Genomic DNA, 23,847 nt, shown 5'->3' on the forward strand with positions numbered 1-23,847 from the left:
TTCTTCCCCTATCCGAGAATAGAAACAAGTCCTTTCTCTACCCAGAAAGTAGAAAAAGTCATCCCTCTCTCTATTCGACGAATAAAGAGATTGCTTCCGTGTGGACCTCCGGCCAATGAGTAAAAAGTTTTTTTTTTTTTTTAGTATAAAAAAAAATTAAAATAAAAATAAAATTGGGACGCCATGAAAATGGTATAATCAAATTTTCATGGGTTTTAAAACCAGCCTGGGATTCACTTTAGGCTCTAAATGGCAGTCAAGACGCCAATAAATCGACGCTTGTTGTTGGCCCAAAAATAGAGCCAAATAATAATTTTAATTGTATACTTTTGTCAAAAAATAATAATAAAAAAAAACAATACCAACTCAATTAAGTTCCAATAAGGGTGTCTGTTTTAGGGGCTGTTTACTTTTTTTGCTATTAAGTTCCATATGGATATAGATGGCAGTATAGATATGGATGACAATATGGAGTAATCACTAAAACAATAATGTTGTTTACTTTTTATGCTAAATGAACGAACTGAATAGTTTAAATGACTAATTTGCCCCTAAATATAAATTGCTACATATAATTAAATTCCATACATCTTTAACTAATTAGCAAATCAAACATCATCTTAAAATCACTACTTATATTTTAAAAAATACTCCCGTAACTGTTATCAAATACATACATAAAGTACAATACTCCACTCATTTTTTCGAAAAAAATAATAGTATTTTTTTATATTCATCCAAATGGGTTACGAACTGAAGATGCACGTTTCAAGATTTGATATGCGAAATTAGAAATTAGGAGACCCAGTTCACGTTCATAATTCTTACTCAGAGATGTCTAATTTCTTGAGAAAAATGGATACGGAAGATGAGTAAATTTGTTCCATCAATAGTACAAAAGTTATCATAAATCTTCAACATTTTTATCGTCAGATGTTTTTCATATTTTTCTTCTAACATAGAAGATAAGTGAAAGAAAGAACAAAATTGAAGACAAAATAGTGAAAGAGAAAGGTTAGGTGTTAGAGGGTAGAGATGGAAAATAGTGTAAAGAAAAGTAGCTATATGGGGACTACACTGGATTTTAGGGTGACCGAGAAAGTCATTACTTTAGTTTTTTATTAATCATTAATGCACAAGTAAACAAACAAACTGGTGACCGAATAAGCTTTTGCAACAATTAATCTCATTAATCCCAAAAGAAACAGCCCCTTAGAAAGTCTTAGGACCTATAGGCTATAGCATCTTTTTTTGCACCGCTAGAACATGATACGCTTCCCTCTCCCAATTCTTCAACCACACCACACTTGGCTCGCCGATCGAGAAGCACGGCAAAAAATTAGGTCAACATCTGCAAAAGATGGCGTCAATATTGGCGGCTCGTCAGGCTCTAACCGTACTCCGTTCATCAATATCTTCTAGTTCTCTTATCCACCGCCGTGGTCTCGCCGGAGCCTCCGGTAAAATATATATACATATATCTATCTATCTATCTAAATGTCTATTCGTATTATTAAATTATTATTAGCGTGATTATTGTATGTTGTGTTATGTGCCACTACGCGAAATGACATCTGTGACGGCTTGACGTGTTTAATTGCAGAGCTCCATGGACTTAAAAATGGACTTAAAAAGGTTGACTCCTGGAAATATCCAAAGAGTCCATTTCCGTCGAAGGAAGAACACGTTAGTTTTCATCTTTAGTTTTATTATTTTAAACTTTGTCTTCATTTTAAGTTAGAATTATTCTAGGGTTTAGCTTTCAAATTGATCTTTATTGCATTGCAGATTGATTTTTCTATTCTTTAGCAGTTCACATTTATCTAGGGAATTTTATCGATGTATAATAGTCATCAATTAGTGTTATAACTCACAAATTTTTTTTATCTTGAACTGTTAACATTCAAAATTGCATCTATCTTGACCAGCTTTTGTTAAATATCACTTTTTTGTTTTCATATTCTCATTGATTTTGATTATACATTCTTCAGATGAATCTTAACTGTTTTAAAAATTTTAATATTCAAAAGATGAATGTTACCTTAAAGATCCAATCTCCATAATGTTAACAAGGAGTGTTTTGTAATTCTCGCTGTATAAATAGACATAAGAAGCGAGCGGACGGTCTATTTGATCTCATTCGCAATACAATTAGTGTAGTCGTCTAGGGTCTATAGTCTGTAATGTTTTGTCAGTTTAATTCCCAATTCAAAAGCTTGGTGGCCGAGATATTGTTTTCTGCTTTTCTTCTTTGTTTATGCTATCTATCCAGCTATCTACGTAGTTATCTAATTTAACTTGTTTGGTTGATATTCTAGGAGATTATTTTTATTTGTGTCGACACTTCTAAATGGATGATGCGTCTAGGTCGTTATCGTCTTCAAGTTGATTGTGTTCGAGTGTATTGCCGAGCTAAACTCAAGGTTTTTTCCTCTTTTGCTTTAGTTTAACAACCGATTGGTTACTTCCCTCTTGATCCAACCACTATATATATATATATATATATATATATATATATATATATATATATATATATATATATATATATATATATATATATATATATATATATATATAGTGGTTGGATCAAGAGGGAAGTAACCAATCGAGGGGAAGCAAAAACTTTTTTTTTCTTTTCGTTTTTTGAAAAAACTTTGTTCACGAACATTATAGATGATATGAAAATATGAACATTTAATAAAGACACTTTGTGATAAATGTTTTTATTTTGGCGGGAAAACGCTCGAAGAAGTAATATATAACAATTATCGTGTTTTTCGAGCGTATGTTGAGGTTTTAGCTATTAGGGTTTAGATATTAGGGTTTAGATATTAGGTTTATAGGGTTTAGATATTAGGGTTTAGAAATTTAGGGTTTAGGAGTTAGATTTAGGGTTTAGATTTAGGATTTAGATTGAGTTTTTAACACGAACGGTTTAGAGTTTAGGGTCCATAAACCCAAAACACCAAACCCCAAACCCTAAACCCTAAACCCTGAACCCTAAACTCTAAATCGGGCTAAATTTTACTTCACAAAACATGAAGAAAAAAAACGTTCATATTCTTCACGAACAATATTATCTTGAATGTTATTTTTATCGATCGTTTTCCCGCCTAAATAATAACATTCATCACGAAGTGTCTTTTCTAAATGTTCATATTTTCGTGTGATCTTGATGCCGGAAAAAAAAATCCAAAAAAAAACGATTTTTTTTTTGCTTCCCCCCGCTTCCCCCAGATTGGTTACTTCCCCATTGATCCTGCCCCTATTTATATATATATACATATATATACATATATACATATATATACATATATACATATATATACATATATAGGGGCAGGATCAATGGGGAAGTAACCAATCGGGGGAAGCAAATTTTATTTTATTTTTTGTTTTTTTTTTGAATTTTTTTTTCCGGCATCAAGATCACACGAAAATATGAACATTTAGAAAAGACACTTCGTGATGAATGTTATTATTTAGGCGGGAAAACGATCGACAAAACTAACATTCAAGATAATATTGTTCGTGAAGAATGTAAACGTTTTTTTTTCATGTTTTGTGAAGTAAAATTTAGCCCGATTTAGAGTTTAGGGTTTGGTGTTTTGGGTTTATTCCATAAACCCAAAACACCAACCCTAAACTCTAAACTCCAAGCCGTTCGTGTTAAAAACTCAATCTAAATCCTAAATCTAAACCCTAAACCCTAAATTTCTAAACCCTAATATCTAAAACCTCAACATACGCTCGAAAAACACGATAATTGTTATATATTACTTCTTCGAGCGTTTTCCCGCCAAAATAAAAGCATTTATCACAAAGTGTCTATATTAAATGTTCATATTTTCATCCAATCTATAATGTTCGTGAACAAAGTTTTTTTTTTTAAAAAAAAAATTGCTTCCCTCGCTTCCCCCCGATTGGTTACTTCCCCCTTGATCCTACTATATATATATATATATATATATATATATATATATATATATATATATATATATATATATATATATATATATATATAGCGTTTTAATCAAGAGGGAAACACTTTTTATGGGGGAAGTAATTTTTTTTCGTTTTTTTTTTCAAACATTACTATCACATGAAAATCTAAAAAAGACACTTTGTGATAAATGTTATTATTTTGGCGGGAAAACGCTCGAAGAAATAAATGATAACATCCATCATATGCAATGTTTTAATTAAAATGTTTTTTAAGGGGTTAGAAATTAGGGTTTAGTAATTAGGGTTTAGATATTAGGGTTTAATGTTTAGAAATTAGGGTTTAGATTGAATTTTTAACACGAACGGTTTAAAGTTTAGAGTTTAGGGTTTACTAAACCTAAAACCCTAAACTCCAAATCGGGTTAAATTTTGAAAAAAAAAACTTCTCACAACAACAACAACAATAAAACCCAATACCACATACGGGAAAAACGCTCGAAGAAATAAATGATAACATCCATCATATGCAATGTTTTAATTAAAATGTTTTTTAAGGGGTTAGAAATTAGGGTTTAGTAATTAGGGTTTAGAAATTTAGGGTTTAGATATTAGGGTTTAATGTTTAGAAATTAGGGTTTAGATTGAATTCTTAACACGAACGGTTTAAAGTTTAGAGTTTAGGTTTACTAAACCCAAAACCCTAAACTCCAAATCGGACTAAATTTTGAAAAAAAAAAACTTCACACAACAACAACAACAACAAAACCCAATACCACATGAGTGGTGTATGGGGGAGGTGAGATGTAGACAATGTTTCCCCTATCCGAGAATAAAGACAAGTCATTTTTTCACCCAGAGTAAAAAATACTCTCAAAAGTAGAGAAAGTCATCCCTCTCTCAATTCGACGTATAGAGAGATTGCTTCCGAGTGGACCTCCGGTCAATAAGTAGGGAAATTTTTTTTAAATAAAATTAAAAATAAAATTGAGAAGCCATGAAAATGGTAAAATCAAATTTCCATGGATTTTAAATTCTGCGTGGAAAAAAAAACGATAAAAAAGAATTTTAATCAAGACATTACATATGATTAATGTAATCATTTATTTTTCGAGCGTTTTCTCGCCAAAATAATAACATTTATTACAAAGTGTCTTTTTGAAATGTTTATATTTTCATGTGATCTTAATATTTGAAAAAAAAATTTTAAAAAAAATAAAAAATTTACTTCCCCCCAAAAAAGTGCTTCCCTCTTGATTAAAACCATATATATATATATATATATATATATATATATATATATATATATATATATATATATATATATATATATATATATATATATATATATATATATTCTCATTTTAAACTTTGGTGAGAACACTTTTGGACCACATATTAATTATAATTATTTTATATATTGTTTATTAATTTTGTTGAGTGATTTGTAACTTGGAAAAAGAATTAAGGGCATATCTGGGAATTAAACACCCAGCTTCCTCGGTCGATACTGTAACTTTCTAACACAACGACCATGTTCATCCTTATCTCAATTTTTTCTTTCTCTTGTTTTTTATACCACCATGAGATAAGTATGCAACTTAACCATTTTATGAAACTAAACATATCCATGTCATCTGAATAAAAACCCACTACGTTTTTAAATGCATAAACATATCTTCACTCCTTTAATTCTTCACTACCTCTCCAAGCATCCGTTATCGTTTTGTTTTTTTTTTTTTTTTTTCTATTACTTAGCCAATAGCCATTATATAGTTGGAAACTACAAACTAATCTTAATACACATGTTGAACCTTTTTGTTATCAACATTAAGCCCTCCAAATAATGCTGTAAATTTATCTGAGTACCAAAAACGTGAATTTACATATACAATTATGATGCATGCAATATAAATGGATGACAAGCGGGGATAAAGTGATAAGTAAATATGTATATTTGAATTAAACACAATTTAGGGTTTGGGTATTAGAGTTTTAGGAGTTATTTATTGTTTAGATTTATAAAAGTAGTTTTTTAAACAACTTTTTTACATTTATTTTCCAATTTATCTTTTTACACGAGTTCTCATTCATATGATGTGTGATAACCAAGGTTGAAGAAATCGCTTCTCGGGGAGAACTCGGTTGAGAATTTTGATGGAGTTCTCGGTAACTCGGGGAGTTCTTGGGAGAGAACTCGGATATTGACTAACATTGACTTTTTGATATATAAATAATATTATTAAAATATATGGTATAAATTGTATATAGTTAATTAAGACATTAAATAAATTAAAATTGTTATATTAAATAGAGTAGCGGGTTAGTTTGATAAGTACAAGGGGCTAAAAGTTAAATTTAAAATAAAATACGCAGCTCTCAGTTGACCGAGTTTATCCCCGATTTTCTTATTTTCTTTTTGTTTTTGCCCATTTTTCCCGATTTATTGGCCGTAGACTGATTTTTTGGCCAAGTATGGGCCGAGAACTCGACAACAATTTGAAACCTAGAACTCCCCGAGTTCTCGACCGAGTTGGCCGATTTTTGCAACACCGATGATAACATAAAATAACTCAAAACTAATGAAACAGTATTAAATACTAATGAAAAAGGACTAACAATAATGTTTAGGGCTTAGAAGTTAGGGTTTGAGTTTAGGGTTTAGATGTGGCTTTAATTTTAGCGCTTAACGCGAACGGTTTTGTTTTTAGGGTTTAGGGATCTAAACTCTAGACACAGTAAACACGATACTCTAAATTCTAAATCGGGCTAAATTCAGAAAAGAAACATCGTATCTGGTTATTGGTAATCCTACATCAAATACATGATAACTGGCTCTGCAAAAAAGGAAACTCGATAATAAGTGAATTTTTTTCCCTTCAAAAAACTAATTTTAGAATCTAAACAATAAATACTACCCTCTAAAATTTGAACTCCAAACTTTAAACCTCGAATTTGGTGAAATTAAAAAAACCTCTCTTTTTGGACATATGTTCCCTCTTTGTTTTCGTTGCCATTGCCCTTAACCTGTCAGTCGGCCCGGGCGCCGAAACAGTTACCTTGCTTACTAGCTCTTACCATTTCCGCTATCCACTTATCCCTAGATTAGTGCTTAGATAAACTTACGTGGATAGTCTATGTTGTTTGTACCATATTTCACGGATAGTCAAACTATCATTTTTTTTATCTACATAGTCCTTGTAGTTTATACTCATTTCACAGATAGTCCAAATCGGTAACGTCGTTAGTTGATCTGTTAAAATCGCTTTCTTTCTTTTTTACATTTAGATCTAAATATCTTCATTTTCTTTTCATCAAACTATCTATCCGTGACATATGGTACTATCCGCGTAATTTTGTCTAGGGCTTATCCCTTGATCTCTTCCATGTATGTTTGATTATATGTTCAAATTGAAGAGAGGCCAAATTAATTCCATCTCGATCCATCAATTTACAAGTTTGTGTTCTACTGTTTATTTTTTATTTTTTTTATTTGTTTCGTATCACTAATTGTCAGAATTGTTTTCTTGCAGTCTAATCCGAGGAACGCTATAGGCATATTAACAATGGGTACTTTAGAAAAAACAGCAACGCTTGAAACTACTAGTGATTTTGATGAAATCCGGACTCACCTTCGATGTTAGCTTCCTACTCTTGTTTTTTTAATGTTGTATCTTTGTAGGGTATGATCATTATTTTATTCAGTTTCGCCTTGTTTCTCAGGTATTCGGGCATTACGTGGTGGTGAGTTGGATTTTTTTGAGGTGTTCAATTCATGCGCGGATAAACTACTCCCTCCGTCCCTAAATTATTGTCCAGTATTCCATTTTGGGATGTCCCAAATTAATTGTCTACTTCCATAAATAGAAAGGAAAGGAGATATTTCATTGGTGGATATGGAGAGAGAAGATATTTCATTGGTGGAGAAATAAAGTTAGTGGGATTTCCTAAAACTGTGTGTTTTTTGTCTGGGGACAATTAATCTGGGACGGAGGGAGTAGATCATTATCCAAGTAACCCAAAAAGGTTCCTTTTCTTTACTGGAGGGTATGTATGTACTTTTTGGTTTATGCTTAAATGTTTCACTTTTCTACTTTTATCTACACTACACTACACTACACTACACTAGTGTGTAACTATGTATGTTATGTTTGCTCTTGCGTGACAGTCCTATAGATTTCGAAATGGGCGAAGCGCACTGGTATGGGAACAAGTTCAAAGAGCAGGGTGTCGCTAATGATGTTGTCAATTTTTTTCTTGACGAACGATTCGCTAATTGTAAGATGGATCTTGATGCATTTGTTGCTTGTACTGATAATAATAATAACAGCCTCATTAAACACGTTCCAGCTGATTCTCGTACACGAGTTCGTGACATCATATCCAGGTTTTTATCACTATATATTTCTTTTGCTTATATATATATATATATATATATATATATATATATATATATATATATATATATATATATATATATATATATATATATATATGGTACGATCAAGGGGAAGTAACCAATCGGGGGGAAGCAAATTTTTTTTTTTTTTTTTTTTTCGTTTTTTGAAAAAACTTTGTTCACGAACATTATAGATTGGATGAAAATATGAACATTTAATAAAGACACTTTGTGATAAATGTTTTTATTTTGGCGGGAAAACGCTCGAAGAAGTAATATATAACAATTATCGTGTTTTTCGAACGTATGTTGAGGTTTTAGATATTAGGGTTTAGATATTAGGGTTTATAGGGTTTAGATACTAGGGTTTAGAGGTTTAGGGTTTAGATTTAGGATTTAGATTGAGTTTTTAACACGAACGGTTTAGAGCTTAGGGTTTAGGGTTTGGTGTTTGGGTTTATGGAATAAACCCAAAACACCAAACCCTAAACTCTAAATCGGGCTAAATTTTATTTCACAAAACATGAAGAAAAAAAACGTTCACATTCTTTACGAACAATATTATCTTGAATGTTATTTTTGTCGATCGTTTTCCCGCTTAAATAATAACACTCATCACGAAGTGTCTTTTCTAAATGTTCATATTTTTGTGTGATCTTGATACCGGAAAAAAAAAATTTCAAAAAAAAAACGAATTTTTTTTTTTTTTGCTTCCCCCCGCTTCCCCCCCGATTGGTTACTTCCCCATTGATCCTGCCCCTATATACATATACATATACATATACATATACATATACATATACAGGGAAGCACTTTTTTTTGGGAGAAAGTGGGGGAAGTAATTTTTTTTTTTCAAACATTAAGATCACATGAAAATATGAACATTTAAAAAAGACACTTTATGATGAATGTTATTATTTTGGCGGGAAAACGCTCGAAGAAATAACATTGATCACAAAGTGTCTTTTTTAAATGTCCATATATATATATATATACGCACATATATATATATATATATATATATATATATATATATATATATATATATATATATATACATATATATATATACATATATATATATAATATACACACACACGACTATTTATTATCATTATACATCTTTGTTATCCATCTGATTCATATTAACATCCACTTCTCTTTTTTCTCTCATGAAATCATCTACGACTATTTATTACGGTAATGACGAATATAGACGATAAATGAATCACAACTATGACCTGATTGCTCCACATAGTCGATTATTTCAGTTGAAACTCAAACGCTCTCAAGAGAGATCATCTTTCAACTTCCGTTTGACATCAATCTTTCATGGTGTATCTTTTAAGTGTTCACAACTGAATTAAACTTGTTTTGGTATTAGTGCTAAGCAACTTTTTGGGATAAGTAAATTTATTTTTTAAATTACATCAAAATTAGGGTTTAAAGTTTAGGTTTTAAGATTTTGGGGGTTATTATTTATTGTTTAGATTCAAATAAAGTAGTTAAAAAAAATATTATTGTTTAGATGATAGGGTTTAGATTTAGGCTTTAAATTTAGCAAATTTAGCGTTTAAGACGAATGGTTTAAGGGTTAGAGATCTAAACCCCAAATATTAAACCTTAAACTCTAAATCGGGCTGAAGTTAGAAAATAAAAACCTCATATTTAGTTATCCTACATCAAATGTATGATAATTGATTTTTTTATTTTTTATTTAAAAAAAAACTACTTTTTTAGAATCTAAACAATAAATTCCAACCTCGGAAATCCTAAACCCCAAACTCCGAACCTTGAATTGGGCTAAATTTGATGTAAATCAAAAAAATAAATATACTTATCTACAAAAATGTGCTTATCTCACACACGCGCGCGCGCACACACACACAGAGAGAGAGAGAGAGAGAGAGAGAGAGAGAGAGGATCAATGGGGAAGTAACCAATCGGGGGGAAGCAAATTTTTTTTTTCGTTTTTTTGAATTTTTTTTTTCCCGGCATCAAGATCAACGAAAATATGAACATTTAGAAGAGACACTTCGTGATGAATGTTATTATTTAGGCGGGAAAACGATCGACAAAAATAACATTCAAGATAATATTGTTCGTGAAGAATATGAACGTTTTTTTTCCATGTTTTGTGAAGTAAAATTTAGCCCGGTTTAGAGTTTAGGGTTTGGTGTTTGGTGTTTTGGGTTTATTCCATAAACTCAAAACACCAAACCTTAAACCCTAAACTCTAAACCGTTCGTGTTAAAAACTCAATCTAAATCCTAAATCTAAACCCTAAATCTTAAACCCTAAACCCTAAATTTCTAAACCCTAATATCTAAACCCTAATATCTAAACCCCAATAGCTAAAACCTCAACATACGCTCGAAAAAACACGATAATTGTTATATATTACTTCTTCGAGCGTTTTCCCGCCAGAATAAAAACATTTATCACAAAGTGTCTTTATTAAATGTTCATATTTTCATCCAATCTATAATGTTCGTGAACAAAGTTTTTTCAAAAAACGAAAAAAATAAAATTAGTTTTGCTTCTCCCCGCTTCCCCCCGATTGGTTACTTCCCCATTGATCCTGGCCCTATATATATATATGTACATGGGATAAATATATGTATATACATATGTATATGTGTATATATATCATATATATGTATGTATACATGTATGTATGTATGTATGTATGTATGTATATATGTACATATATGTATATGTATATGTATACTATTATGCGTGCAGTTTGGTTGAAAGGAAAAAAGGGAATAATGAAGCCGAAGAATTATTAAGCTGAAGAATGAAGCTACTAAACGTGAGGCATATTTGAAGTACAGGTTTAAATCATAGTGTTCGAGTTCACAAGAATTGGGACCTTATGGTACATTTGTCGGAGTTTATTATACGCGTCGAGTTCAGACGTTCACGGTTTATCAACAATAACCTCATTATCAACGATAACCTCTTTCAAGTTTTCAAGAGTAGGTCACCTGAACCTTGAAAAGTTCTCTTTTTACATTTATTACATGTTACATGTAACTGGATATGGTGTTCTTTCTTTAAATACCAAAATAGCTGTGAATTAAGGCGTTAAGAAGTGTTGAATCATTTTATATGTAAATGGTAACTTGTTACAAGAATTGTAATTTGTAATTCTGGCTAACCATTTGGTTGTGAATTTGACTGATTCGAGGCTTAAAATGCTCTTATCTTTTGAGTGATATTAGTGAGAATTTTAGCTATTATGTTATCACTTGGCCTAAGAAAATTTGAATGTCTGATTACGTCCAGGTAAAACTCTTTGATCCACCCACTTTCCAATTTTTCTATTACTTATTTTTCACTTTTTGGACCCATGCTCACTTGTCCTCACGTTTTTTATGAAACCCCCAATTATGAGTTTCTAAATAAACAGACACTCTCTTTACTTTCTTTAGTTCACATGATAGTTTTTTTTCTTGCCATTACTAATTTTTAAGTGAGCTCTTGATTCATTATGCTTGCAGTTACTAATTCGAAGTAAGGGTGGTTGAACCGTTTACCGAATACCGAATCGAAATCAAATCGAAAAAAATCAAATTGACTTTGAAAATTGATTTTTCGATCGAGCAAAACCGATTTCGGTTCAGTTTTGGTTTAATTGAAAACCAAATTTAGTTTGAAAATTTTGAATATCTTAATGTTATAAATATTAATTGTATAATGTACAAGATATGAGTTGAGTATATATATTTACTTTCCAAGCAGTGGCGAAAACAGAAATTTTTTTCACCCGGGGCGAAATTTTTTTTAAAGCGTATCAACTTTTTTTGGTAAAATATGGAGGTTTTTGAGAAAAATATGGTGATTTTTGAGCAAAATGTGGAGGTTTTTAGGCAAAATATGAAGGTTTTGGGGCAAAATACGGAGGTTTTGGGGCAAAAAAAAATTCCACCGGGGGCAAAGTCGAAAAACCCAAAATTTTTACACTAAAAATTGCAAATTGACTGGGGGCATCTGCCCCCCCTTGCCCCATGCTATTTCCGCCACTGTTTCCAAGTCAAATTAATACAGCTCGAATTTAAAATTTTGTTTTAGTCTTTAATTTTAATTATATTTTTTCTAATTTGTTTCACTCCATATCTCTATCTTTGTAATTATAAACATTTCGATTTCGATTTTCCTTCAAGTCAATATATGTATCTTTAATATTATCTTTCACTCCATATCTTTAACTACGAAGTCAAGTTTTTTTTGCAATATTATGGATTTCAACCTCCCGTTATTTGATGATTTCGATTGTAACTTGTCTGGTTTATTATCATTAATTCAACATTACTTGTGATATTTTTTTTGATTTCTGAACAGCCTGAAAAATACTTTATAAATTCGTATTATTCGAACAATTCGATATTTGAATTGTCCCTTACAAACTCACTGGAATTTTTACGCGGGTCGTATGCTAGTCATTCTTTTATAAGTATCTTTACATATCTTGTTAAATATACCCGTGAATTCACATATCCTTAACCTAGTTGTATATATATTATTATTAACTCGGTATTATGACTACATACAAATCAATCTGCAATGCAATAAAGAACAATTTCTAAGCCAAAACCTAGATTTTTTTAAAGAACAACTAATTAATATTAAGAAAATGCTAACTTTTGCCCAAAATAATACGGAATAATAATAATAATAATAATAATAATAATAATAATAATAATAATAATAATAATAATAAGACAAAAATGCGTCGTTGGTCCTTAAACTTTGTATTAAATAGCATAGGTGACCTTTATCTATTTTTTTGACTTCGTTGACCTCGAACTATTATATTATTTCACGGATGACCCTGAGCTTAACTGACGTTAATATTATCCCGCTAAATGAGATCCCATGACAATCACGTAAGGGTATTTTTGTCGTTTTATGTGTTACATATTCTTTTTAACTCCATCATCTTCATCTTCATCTTTTACCCAAATATCAAACCCTGATTGTTATCAATTTTACAGTATCAAATCACAAACTCTAAGACCTGACGTCTAAAATTCCAATCGAAATCCTAGTTCAAAATATCTAAATCCAAATTACAATCAAATCAAACCGATGTTTGTTTTATGTTTTTCCACTTGTGAATATTTAATTTTAATCGATGATTTTCTTTTGTTAATATTATGTATATAAATTATGAATTATTGAAAGTGGAGTACGACACTTTTGGTAATAAAACGAAATCAGTATAGCCATTTAAAAAGACGGAGCAAACCCACTTTCGCAAGGCAAATGAAAGCTATATATTACGGAGTATACTCCAAAAACAGTACAAGAGCAGTACTGTTTAATATTATTAAGAAGATTATATGTTTTATATAAATTGAGTTTAGGCTTATACATATTGTTTATATACTGTACTCATTCGATTCCTTCCCATGAAAGATTTCTTAAATATATTTAAAATTGTTAATTGGTAAAATTGTAGATACGTGGTTTAAATTGATGGGTGGATTAAATTTTTGGGTGGATTCTGGTTTGATATGGGTTTAATGATAAAAATTAGGGTTTGCTATTTGAGTAAAAGATGAAGATGAAGGTGGAGATGAAGGGGTAAAAAGGGAGGAGAGAACGTGTAAAATGACAAAAATACCCTCATGTGCTTATCATGTGATCTCGATTAACAGGTTAAAATTAACGCCCGTTGAGTCCAGGGTCATCCATGAAATAATATAATAGTTTGAGGTTAACGAAGTCAAAAAAATAGATAAAGGTCACCTATGCTATCTAATACAAAATTTAAGGACCAACAACGAAATTTTGTCTAATAATAATAATAATCTCTATCTCTATCTCTATTCTCTATTCTCTATCTCTATCTCTATCTCTATCTCTATTCTCTATCTATATCTATCTCTATCTCTATCTCTATCTCTATCTCTATCTCTATATATATTATAACAAAAGTAATATTAGCAAAACATATTTAATTTCAACTATTAGATTATTATTGAATTCGCTCACAGGCACCGGCAGAAGCAAGATTTTTTTTCACCAGGGGTGAATTTTTTTTTAAAACGTAGCAATTTTTTGGGCAAAATATGGATGTTTTTGGGCAAAATTTGAAGTTTTTGGACAAAATTTGGATGTTTTGAACAACATTTAAAGATTTTGGGGCAAAATATGTAGGTTTTGGGCAAAAAAAAAGATTCCACTGGGGGCAAAGTCGAAAAATCCGAATTTTTACACTGAAAATTGCAAATCCACTGGACGCGTCGTAAATATAACGGACTCATACCCGTTGCACGCAAGTGTCATCCCTATACACACTTTAATATCCACTTATAAATGATTCTTATAGTTTACACACTTTATATATATCATGATTATCAAATACGTAATAATAAAACCACATTAATAGACTTACAACATTATTTCATATTAAAATCCCGCAAAAACGCGGGATATAAACTAGTAGTAGTAGTAGTAGTAGTAGTAGTAGTAGTAGTAGTAGTAGTAGTAGTAGTAGTAGTAGTAGTAGTAGTAGTAGTAGTAGTAGTAGTAGTAATAATAATAATAATAATAATAATAATAATAATAATAATAACGCCGGAGAGTTTTAATGCTGGTTTAACGTCAACGGGGAGTCGGCGGTGCCACCGTCCCTGGCGTTAAATTGGCATAACGGTGAAAAAAAGCCACGACTTCTAGTACTCTAACTATCTACTATCTACTATCTATCTACTATCTACTATCTACTATCTACTATCTACTATATTTCTACTATATATATTATAACAAAGTTAAAAATATGTCAGATTTTAATAAATACCATTAAATAAGCAAATCCCCACCCTTAAAAGAGTATATTCTTGATTGATCCAATGGTAAGAATTTATCTGATGTAAGAATACTATATCTGATGTTAGATTTAAGTGGCTTTCTAAAAAAATCTTCTAACACCACAAGCATAGCCCGTCGTCTTCATCGAACCAAAAACCAAATACATGAAATCAAAAGAAACCCTAGATTCTTCGTTCAATTCAACTTACCAAGACCTTCATAAATCAATGGTTCTTTAAATCTTGATATCCAGTACGTATATCAAATCCCTCTAAATCCTAACCCAAATTCAGTTTTATCTTGCATACTTTCATTGAATAATCCATACGCAATCAAGTGTGTTGAAACGAATGTATCTGAGATTCGTGTTTCACTAATCGTGCTGTCAATTAGTATATACAATCGTATTCACGCTAATTTTTGATATATCGATTTTCATTACTTCAGTTCAGGTATCATTTCAACTTTTATTTCAATAGTCGAAATATTTTCATGTTATTTGTGATGACCTGGAAATTTCCGATCAAATTTAAACTTTAATATTTATATGTTTACGACACGATAAGCAAAGTCCGTGATATTGAGTTTCGGAAAAGTTTGAACTGTTTCATATATTCATTTAACCTTTGGCCATTCCCGACGATTCACGAACATTTATGAGTAATTGAATATATAAATCATATATAGATATAAACATAAATATAAGTGTATATAATATTTTGAAATGAATAAAGTATACAATGTAAAATAATAAATAGAATAGATAAGTTACTATTATATATATATATATATATATATATATATATATATATATATATGATTTTTATGTATAAATAAAAATCTTGTATGTATAAATAATAAATATTTAATAAAAGTTATTACATATGACTATTAAATATTACATAATTAAAAAGTTGAATATAATTGTTACATTAATATTTGTATCATTAATTTGTTATCTTTACTAATATTAATTTACTTTCATTATTAATATCATTATTTTCAAAAATTATTATTATCATTCTTATTAATTATTATTAATAAACTTATCAAAATTATCATTTTGGTTATTATTAATATCATCATGTTATTATTTGTTATTATTATTTCTATTACTATTTTATTAATGGAAATCATTTATATTAGTATTAGGATTATTATTATTAATACTAAATGTATTATTATTATTATTATTATTATTATTTATAATTATATATTTAATTGAAAAACCATTCATAAAGATACCGAATCAATTTCATATCTCCATTATACTGTAGTACATTTTTGTTCTTGTCTCAATTCTGTTTCATATCGTTATCAAATTCTCAAATGCAAACAAAACCCAGTACAAATCGATCAAAGCTTTATTATTTATTTATTTATTTATTTATTTATTTATTTATTTATTTGTCCGTTTGAAAAACACTTGTCGACCACCATTCCAGTACAAAATAATTGGGATCGAATCTAGCTGTCACAACAGGTATTAAAACACATTATATAAGTCTACGACTGCAATTGTTAATGGGAAAAACAGAAATTTTTCAGAAACAAAAGCAACCACCTCTGTTCATCCACTTTTTAGCCAAATCTCAAACTCGAATCAATTTTAAAAATGTAACAATGCACTTCTGTTAGAAATCACATGTACAAACTATCTGCAAAAGCTCATTGTTCAATTTTTCCTATCGAATTCCAATTTCGAGGTCAAAGTTTTATTTTCAAAAAGTCAACATTTGTTCATCGGTAAAATTCGAAATTTCTATTTTATTTTCAGATAAATTGATGGTTTGTAAAGCTTCTAGTAATAGTTTTAAACATATTTCATGTTCAAACAATTATCTAAAACGAGCTCGAATTCAAAAAGTATATATATTTTTTTAAAAAGTAGCGATAGCAGCTATGCTGCATAAATTGTGTTTTTTTTTTCGTTTTATATTTTTTTTTGAGCACCTTGATAAGTTATGGCTGTTTACAAGTTGCAATAAAAATCATAATTTCGTTATTAAGAGTATTGATGATGGTTGGAGTAATATAAATCATGAAGAAGATGAAGATAAATTGGAATCATATAAGAATGGGTTAAAAATAATTGCAATCCGGAAATATTAGAAAATGGGCAGTAGCCCAGCTGGTTTGACATGTGTGCGGGGGTTCAGGAGGTCTCAGTTCGATTCTTGCGGGTGACAACTTTTTTTTTAAAAGCTCTTTGGAGGTAGTTTTCAAAACCAAAATTTATTATTATTATTTTTATTGTTATTATTATTATTAGTATTATGTTAATAATTATTATGGCTAATATTATTATTATTATTGTTATTGTTATGTTATTGTTATTGTTATTATTAGTACTAGTGTTATCATTTTAAAAACTAGTAGTATTATCATTAGTAACATTATCATTATAGTATTATTATTGATATTATTATTGACAGAATTATGAACATATTAATAACCTTTATATTATAAAATTTATAATAAAAGTTGACAAGGCAAAAATTATGAATATGGTTAAACTTTTAAGTTATAGGAACTATGGATATAAGTTTAGAAACTGAACATGAAGTTCATGATAAATTCGATTATTATTATTAACACTGCTATTATTTTTATTATTATCACTATATTATTAAGGGAACTCATCACTTTTATTAAAACTATTATGCTTACTAAAATTAACATTTTTATTAAAGTTAATACCTTATTTAAGATTATCATTATTAAAATTAACATTGTTATTAATAATATTATTATCAATATTATAACTATCACGAGTATTATTATTATTATGTAATTACTAAGATTAGTATCATAACTATTATTAAGAGTAAAATTAATATTTTTACAAGTATTATTATCAATATCACTATTATCATTAATAGAGTTTTTATTTACATTATTACCTTTACTAGTTATATTAAGTATTATCAATATTAACATTTTTACATGACAAATATTATTTAAGTATTATTATAATTACTAATTTCAACAGACAAATGCTATATATACAAAAATATATTTAATATACATACAACCTAACTATATTAATATTTCTATATATATAAAAATGAAATCATATATAATGAAACTTATTAATTGATTATATATAAAATTACATCACTATAATAACAATATATATATTTGTTCAGTTACGATTATATGTATTAATAAATACACAAATGATATAGGTTCGTGAATCCGAGGCCAACCCTATACTTGTTCAATGTCGTTCTATGTATTTTTACTACAAAATACATTAGGTGAGTTTCATTTGCTCCCTTTTTACCCTTTATATTTTTGGGTTGAGAATACATGCGCTGCTTTTAAAACTGTTTTACGAAATAGACACGAGTAAATGAAACTACATTCTGTGGTTGAATTATTAAACCGAATATGCCCCTTTTTAGTCTGGTAATCTAAGAATTAGGGAACAGACATCCTAATTGACGCGAATCCTAAAGATAGATCTATCGGGCCCAACAAGCCTCATCCAAAGTACCGGATGCTTTAGTACTTCAAAATTTATATCATGTCCGAAGGAGGATCCCGGAATGATAGGGAATATTCTAATATGCATATTGTGAATGTCGGTTACCAGGTGTTCAATCCATATGAATGGTATTTTTGTCTCTATGCATGGGACGTATGTTTATGAGAAATGGAAATATGAAATCTTGTGGTCTATTAAAATTATGAAATGATTATTTATGTTAAACTAATGAACTCACCAACCTTTTGGTTGACACTTTAAAGCATGTTTATTCTCAGGTACGAAAGAAATCTTTCGCTGTGCATTTGCTCATCTTAGAGATATTACTTGGAGTCATTCATGACATATTTCAAAAGATGTTGCATTCGAGTCGTTGAGTTCATCAAGATAATTATTAAGTCAATTATAGTAAGATATATTACGAAATGGTATGCATGTTGTCAACTTTCGATGTAATGAAAGATTGTCTTTTCAAAAACGAATGCAATGTTTGTAAAATGTATCATATAGAGGTCAAGTACCTCGCGATGTAATCAACTGTTGTGAATCGTTTATAATCGATATGGACTTCGTCCGAATGGATTAGGACGGGGCGTTTCATTATTTGTTTAAATTAATGTTAATTCAGTTATTCAGTTATACTTAATTTTTCATATAGTTGTAAAGATTTTTACATTTACATTTTTTATATATTCAATACGATTGTGAACTAAAAGTATTTACAAAAATTTTAATTTTATGTTTTTAATTTTTAATTTTATTCTTTATTCTAAGATCTAAGATTAAAGATATATACCAAACAAACCTGATGGAGCTTCTGGAATAAAATTCAATAACCGTATTTCAGTAACTGCTGCTATTTTCCTCCATTATGTTATTTTGAATTTTAGACAACTGCTTATAAATATAAAGCATCGGTTCTCATTCAGAAAACTCATTCACACACACATAATTCACTTCAAAAATGGGTGACACATGAGAATTCATACCTCTGAATTTGCTCAACAATCAAGCCACAAAAACAACCAGAAAGACGGGATCAAAAGAGTACTTAGAGAAAAAATTATATACGCGGTTATTGTTATTGTTCAAGTTTTTGTTAAACAATCTGCTGAAACAACTATCAAGGCAAGTTTTTTTCTTAAGTTGTTGTGTTTAAAGATTCAAAATATATAATTGGGTTGATATGGGTTGTGTTTTGTTTTAAATGGGTCGAATGTGTCAAGTTGAATTTTCTTAACCAAAAGGAACATGTGTCAGTTAGGTATAGTAAAAAAAATTAACTAAAAGGAATGGGTTCAGTTGTGTTGATTAAAACTTAAATATTTTTAACAAAAAGGAAACTGGGTCTGTTAGAACAAGTCAAATTTAAGTTTAAAGTGAATTGGGTCGTTTGGTCATGTCAACTTTTTAACTAAAAGTAAAATGAGTTGGTTGTGTCAAGTCAAATTTATAAGTAAAAGGAAAATGGGTCAGTTGGGTTGATTCTTAAAAGCTAAAAGGTAAATGGGTCAAATGGATTAAATTAGTTGAAAGTCAATTAAAGTCTACCGCTAATGGATCTAAAGTGTCTAAACCGTTTACTATGGAATTATCTTGATTTTGTAATAAGAGACTAATCCTGTATAAAAACATCAATGGATATCTATGCCACCCATCTTGGTCATATTGTTAATGTTTTAAGAAATGCAAATATTTTTGTTTTATATAACTTAGGGATATCAAATTGTCACTATCCATCGACGATAATGTGTATGTCTTATCATTTTTGTTCAATATAGAAATGCTTTTAACTTGATGTTAATGCTCACTTCATATTACTAACAAAGTTAAGACATGATTTAATGGCTTCCAATATAAAAGATAAAAAGAGTAGTTTACAAGCTTATGCTTTGTGATTGCTATGTAAAAATAGCTATTAGTTACTGTATATTAGTGTTTTTCCATTTCCAGCTGATGCTATATGTTACCATAAGTCGAGATAAGCGAATTTTGTTTTTTTAGTGTCTTGAAAATGATTTTGGCCTATGGGAATTTATAACCCATTTGGGTGATATGCGCTATTTTGACCCATATGCGTAATTTTGAGAAATATCAATTGGGTCAGCTTAGGTTGCTTAGTTTAAAATTTGAGTCATCAACGGGATAGGTTTACGATTTTGATAAATGTTATAAAAATGACTCCCGGGCCTACTTTGCGGTCTCATAAGTTGAAAATGTTTAAGTTTCGGTACAAACTAATAACTGATTTAGAAAGTATACCCGAAAGACTACAAAATGATGTATGATGTGGTTGGGGTTGTCGAGTATAAATGAGTTTAAATTGATCTCAATTTGGGAGTTTGTATGCTGGTCCTGTTGTGCATACCAGCACTTGGTAACAGCAGCAGTCAAGTTTTTCGATATTTCGTCAAACCATAACTTTCTAACCGTAACTCCAATTTTTGACAAATAAACTGTGTATAGAAAGGTGTAAGAGTATATTTTTCAATGATAATGCCCTAAGGGATTACATCAGATTATGTGGGACCAAAAAATCAGCTGAAAATTGTCTGTTTAAAAAATATATATGTTTTTTCAAGTGTAGATATGTTCTATAGCATTTTACATAAAATGTTGGCTAAACATACCAACAGGTTATCATTTCTCTTTTTGTATTGTTTGGATCCTAGTCACAACAAGAATGCATTAGTCAAGTAGTAATCATTTTTTGAACCTAAAACAGATAACATCGGTTATGTTCAAGATGTTGGAGACATGCAAAAAGTGGCCGACCAAATGAAGTGTTAAAATACAATGCAAATTTAGAATAATATGGAATTAGTAAATGTATATGGGTAAAATATCTAGATATTAATATATATAAGAAAATATCTAGATATTAGAATATGTGAGAAAAATCTAGAAATTGAAATGTAAAAGAAAAATCTAGATATTTGTAGGTTGTAGAAATATCTAGATATTTATATATCCATGAAAATATCTAGGTTCTAGAATGTTCCATGGAGTAGTATAAATATGGGAGGAGATTTCATTTGTGGTGTGTGAAGTTGTGAGAGTGAAATAAGAAGTGAGTTGTGAAGAAGAGAAGAAGAGTGTGAGTTAGCGAAAGTAGAGAAGATAAAGCTTGTAAGTAATATTGTAATTGTAATTTAATATAAGTGTTTTTGTTAAGTTTCCCGATCAAGCCTTAGTTTGTGTTTAAGTTCTTAGTGCACTTTTGTTGTTCTTATTATATGGTCGGCTCTGCCGCCTAAGTAATACATGGTCGGTTATACCGCCTAAAGATATATGGTCGACACTATCGCCTAAGTACATTGTGCACTAAGAATTTATAAAATTAAAGGCTAACCAACGTCAAAGTGTTGGTGTAGTGAGTCTAGTATAGTCTAGATCCTCTATAGTGGTGTGTTGGGCTCGTCGAAGCTTCCAACAATTGGTATCAGAGCGGGTCGTTCGGGACCATTTTTAGTGGAGGAAATCGGTAAACGTTGGACGTTTACATCGGCTTGTTTTCACCAAGGCTCTAAGGAAGATTCTGTCGGAGCACAGTTAGGAACTGTGAAAGCTCATCGGTCAGGGACCAAGCTTATTGGACGTTGGACGTCATGATGGCAGATCTTGCAAGTACGAGCAGTGGAATCAAGAGTCTCAATAACCACAACTATGGTTATTGGCGGACTTGTATAGAATCCTACCTACAAGGACAGGATTTATGGGAAATAGTTGCTGGCAGTGACACAACGCCTCCACCGAAAGAAAATGCCGAAGCCTTGAGAAAATGGAACATCAAGGCTGGGAAGGCTTTATTTATACTGAAGACTACAATCGAGGAGGATCTATTGGAGCACATCCGTGACGAGAAAACACCAAAGGCAGCTTGGGAAACTTTTGAAAAATTATTCTCAAAGAAGAATGAAGCACGACTCCAGCTCTTGGAAAATGAGCTCGCGGGTATCTCACAAGGAAGTCTGTCTATTTCTCAGTATTTCACCAAGGTGAAATCAATTTGCCGTGAGATATCTCAACTTGCTCCTGAAGAGAAAGTGAGTGATGCAAGGATGAAGAGAATTATCATCCATGGCTTAAGGTCCGAGTATAATGGATTTATAGCCGCTGTGAGAGGATGGCCTACTCAACCATCATTAATAGAGCTGGAGAATTTGTTGGCTAATCAAGAGGCATTAGCCAAGCAGATGAATGAAGTAACCATAAAAGACGGAGAAGATGCACTCTTCACCAATAAAAAGAAAGCAACATCTCGAAGACAAGAGGCGATGAAAGAAAGTAAGACATATGGGTGGAAGGGTCACCCAAAATCAAAAGGCAACGCTTCAGGGGGAGCTCAACAAGGAAGAAGAGATCATCGCCAACAATACGGGGAAAATGATAAGAGAAAGAATGGTGAATGCTTCAATTGTGGCAAGAAGGGTCATTTTGCTCGAGATTGTAGATTCCCCAAAAGGCGAACTTTCGAAGGAAATGTGGCCGCCACAAGAGATGAGAAGAAAGAGGTCACATTCGAAGCAACCATTAATGAGGAAACATGGGATGCAGAAGCTGGACTCTCTGTTGAAGCTGACATAGATGATCAAGCTCTTACAACAACTTTAAAGTCAAAAATAAACTACAAAGATGATTGGATCATCGATTCTGGATGCTCAAATCATATGACCAACGATGGGACAAAGCTGCAAGAAATGGAGGATTACAAAGGAAAGAGAGTCGTGTTGACAGCCGACAATTCAAGGTTATCTATTTCTCACATTGGAAAGACAATAATTCCAAATGAAGGTGACTCTCATAAGCTCCATCTCGAGAAGGTGTATCTTGTCCCTGGCCTAAAGAAGAATTTACTGTCAGTACCACAATTGACAGCAGAAGGGAATTATGTGCTCTTTGGACCAGAAGATGTGTCTGTATTCAAGAGAGTGAAGGTGGTTGGCAATTCAATTATGCAAGGAAGAAGAATAGAGTCGGTCTATGTACTATCTGCTGAAACAGCATATGTGGATAAGACTCGAAAAAATGAGACGGCTGATCTTTGGCATGAACGTCTTGGGCATGTGGAATACAATAAGTTAAAGGAGATGATGGTGAAACGCGTAGTAAATGGGCTTCCTCAAATTGATATCCAAACAAATACAATATGTGCTGGATGTCAATTTGGTAAAGCTCACCAATTGCCATTCAA

General features: G+C 30.6%; 2 protein-coding genes across 2 annotated transcripts in view; both read left to right on the forward strand.

Moving 5' to 3' along the window:
- The window catches only part of LOC139885790 (26S proteasome non-ATPase regulatory subunit 4 homolog), a 178,064-nt gene that overhangs the window by 108,751 nt on the left and 45,466 nt on the right, over positions 1-23,847 (forward strand). The gene's annotated exons all lie outside the window — the stretch shown is intronic.
- Positions 1,266-11,529, forward strand: LOC139885789 (26S proteasome non-ATPase regulatory subunit 4 homolog). Its single transcript, XM_071869544.1, has 8 exons — positions 1,266-1,460; positions 1,604-1,686; positions 2,319-2,423; positions 7,476-7,581; positions 7,666-7,731; positions 7,941-7,989; positions 8,111-8,329; positions 11,087-11,529. The coding sequence occupies exons 1-8, from the start codon at positions 1,361-1,363 to the stop codon at positions 11,136-11,138; spliced, it is 780 nt and encodes a 259-aa protein (XP_071725645.1). The 5' UTR covers positions 1,266-1,360; the 3' UTR covers positions 11,139-11,529.

The sequence above is a fragment of the Rutidosis leptorrhynchoides genome, chromosome 1 (genome assembly GCF_046630445.1).
Source record: "Rutidosis leptorrhynchoides isolate AG116_Rl617_1_P2 chromosome 1, CSIRO_AGI_Rlap_v1, whole genome shotgun sequence".
NCBI classification, from domain to species: domain Eukaryota; kingdom Viridiplantae; phylum Streptophyta; class Magnoliopsida; order Asterales; family Asteraceae; genus Rutidosis; species Rutidosis leptorrhynchoides.

Coding starts and splice junctions, on each gene's coding strand:
- LOC139885789 (XM_071869544.1), top strand. CDS start 1,361: ATGGCGTCAATATTGGCGGCTCGTCAGGCTCTAACCGTACTCCGTTCA. Junction 7,732..7,940: donor CAATTCATGCGCGGATAAAC/TACTCCCTCCGT, acceptor GGACGGAGGGAG/TAGATCATTATCCAAGTAAC. Junction 8,330..11,086: donor GTTCGTGACATCATATCCAG/GTTTTTATCACT, acceptor TTATGCGTGCAG/TTTGGTTGAAAGGAAAAAAG.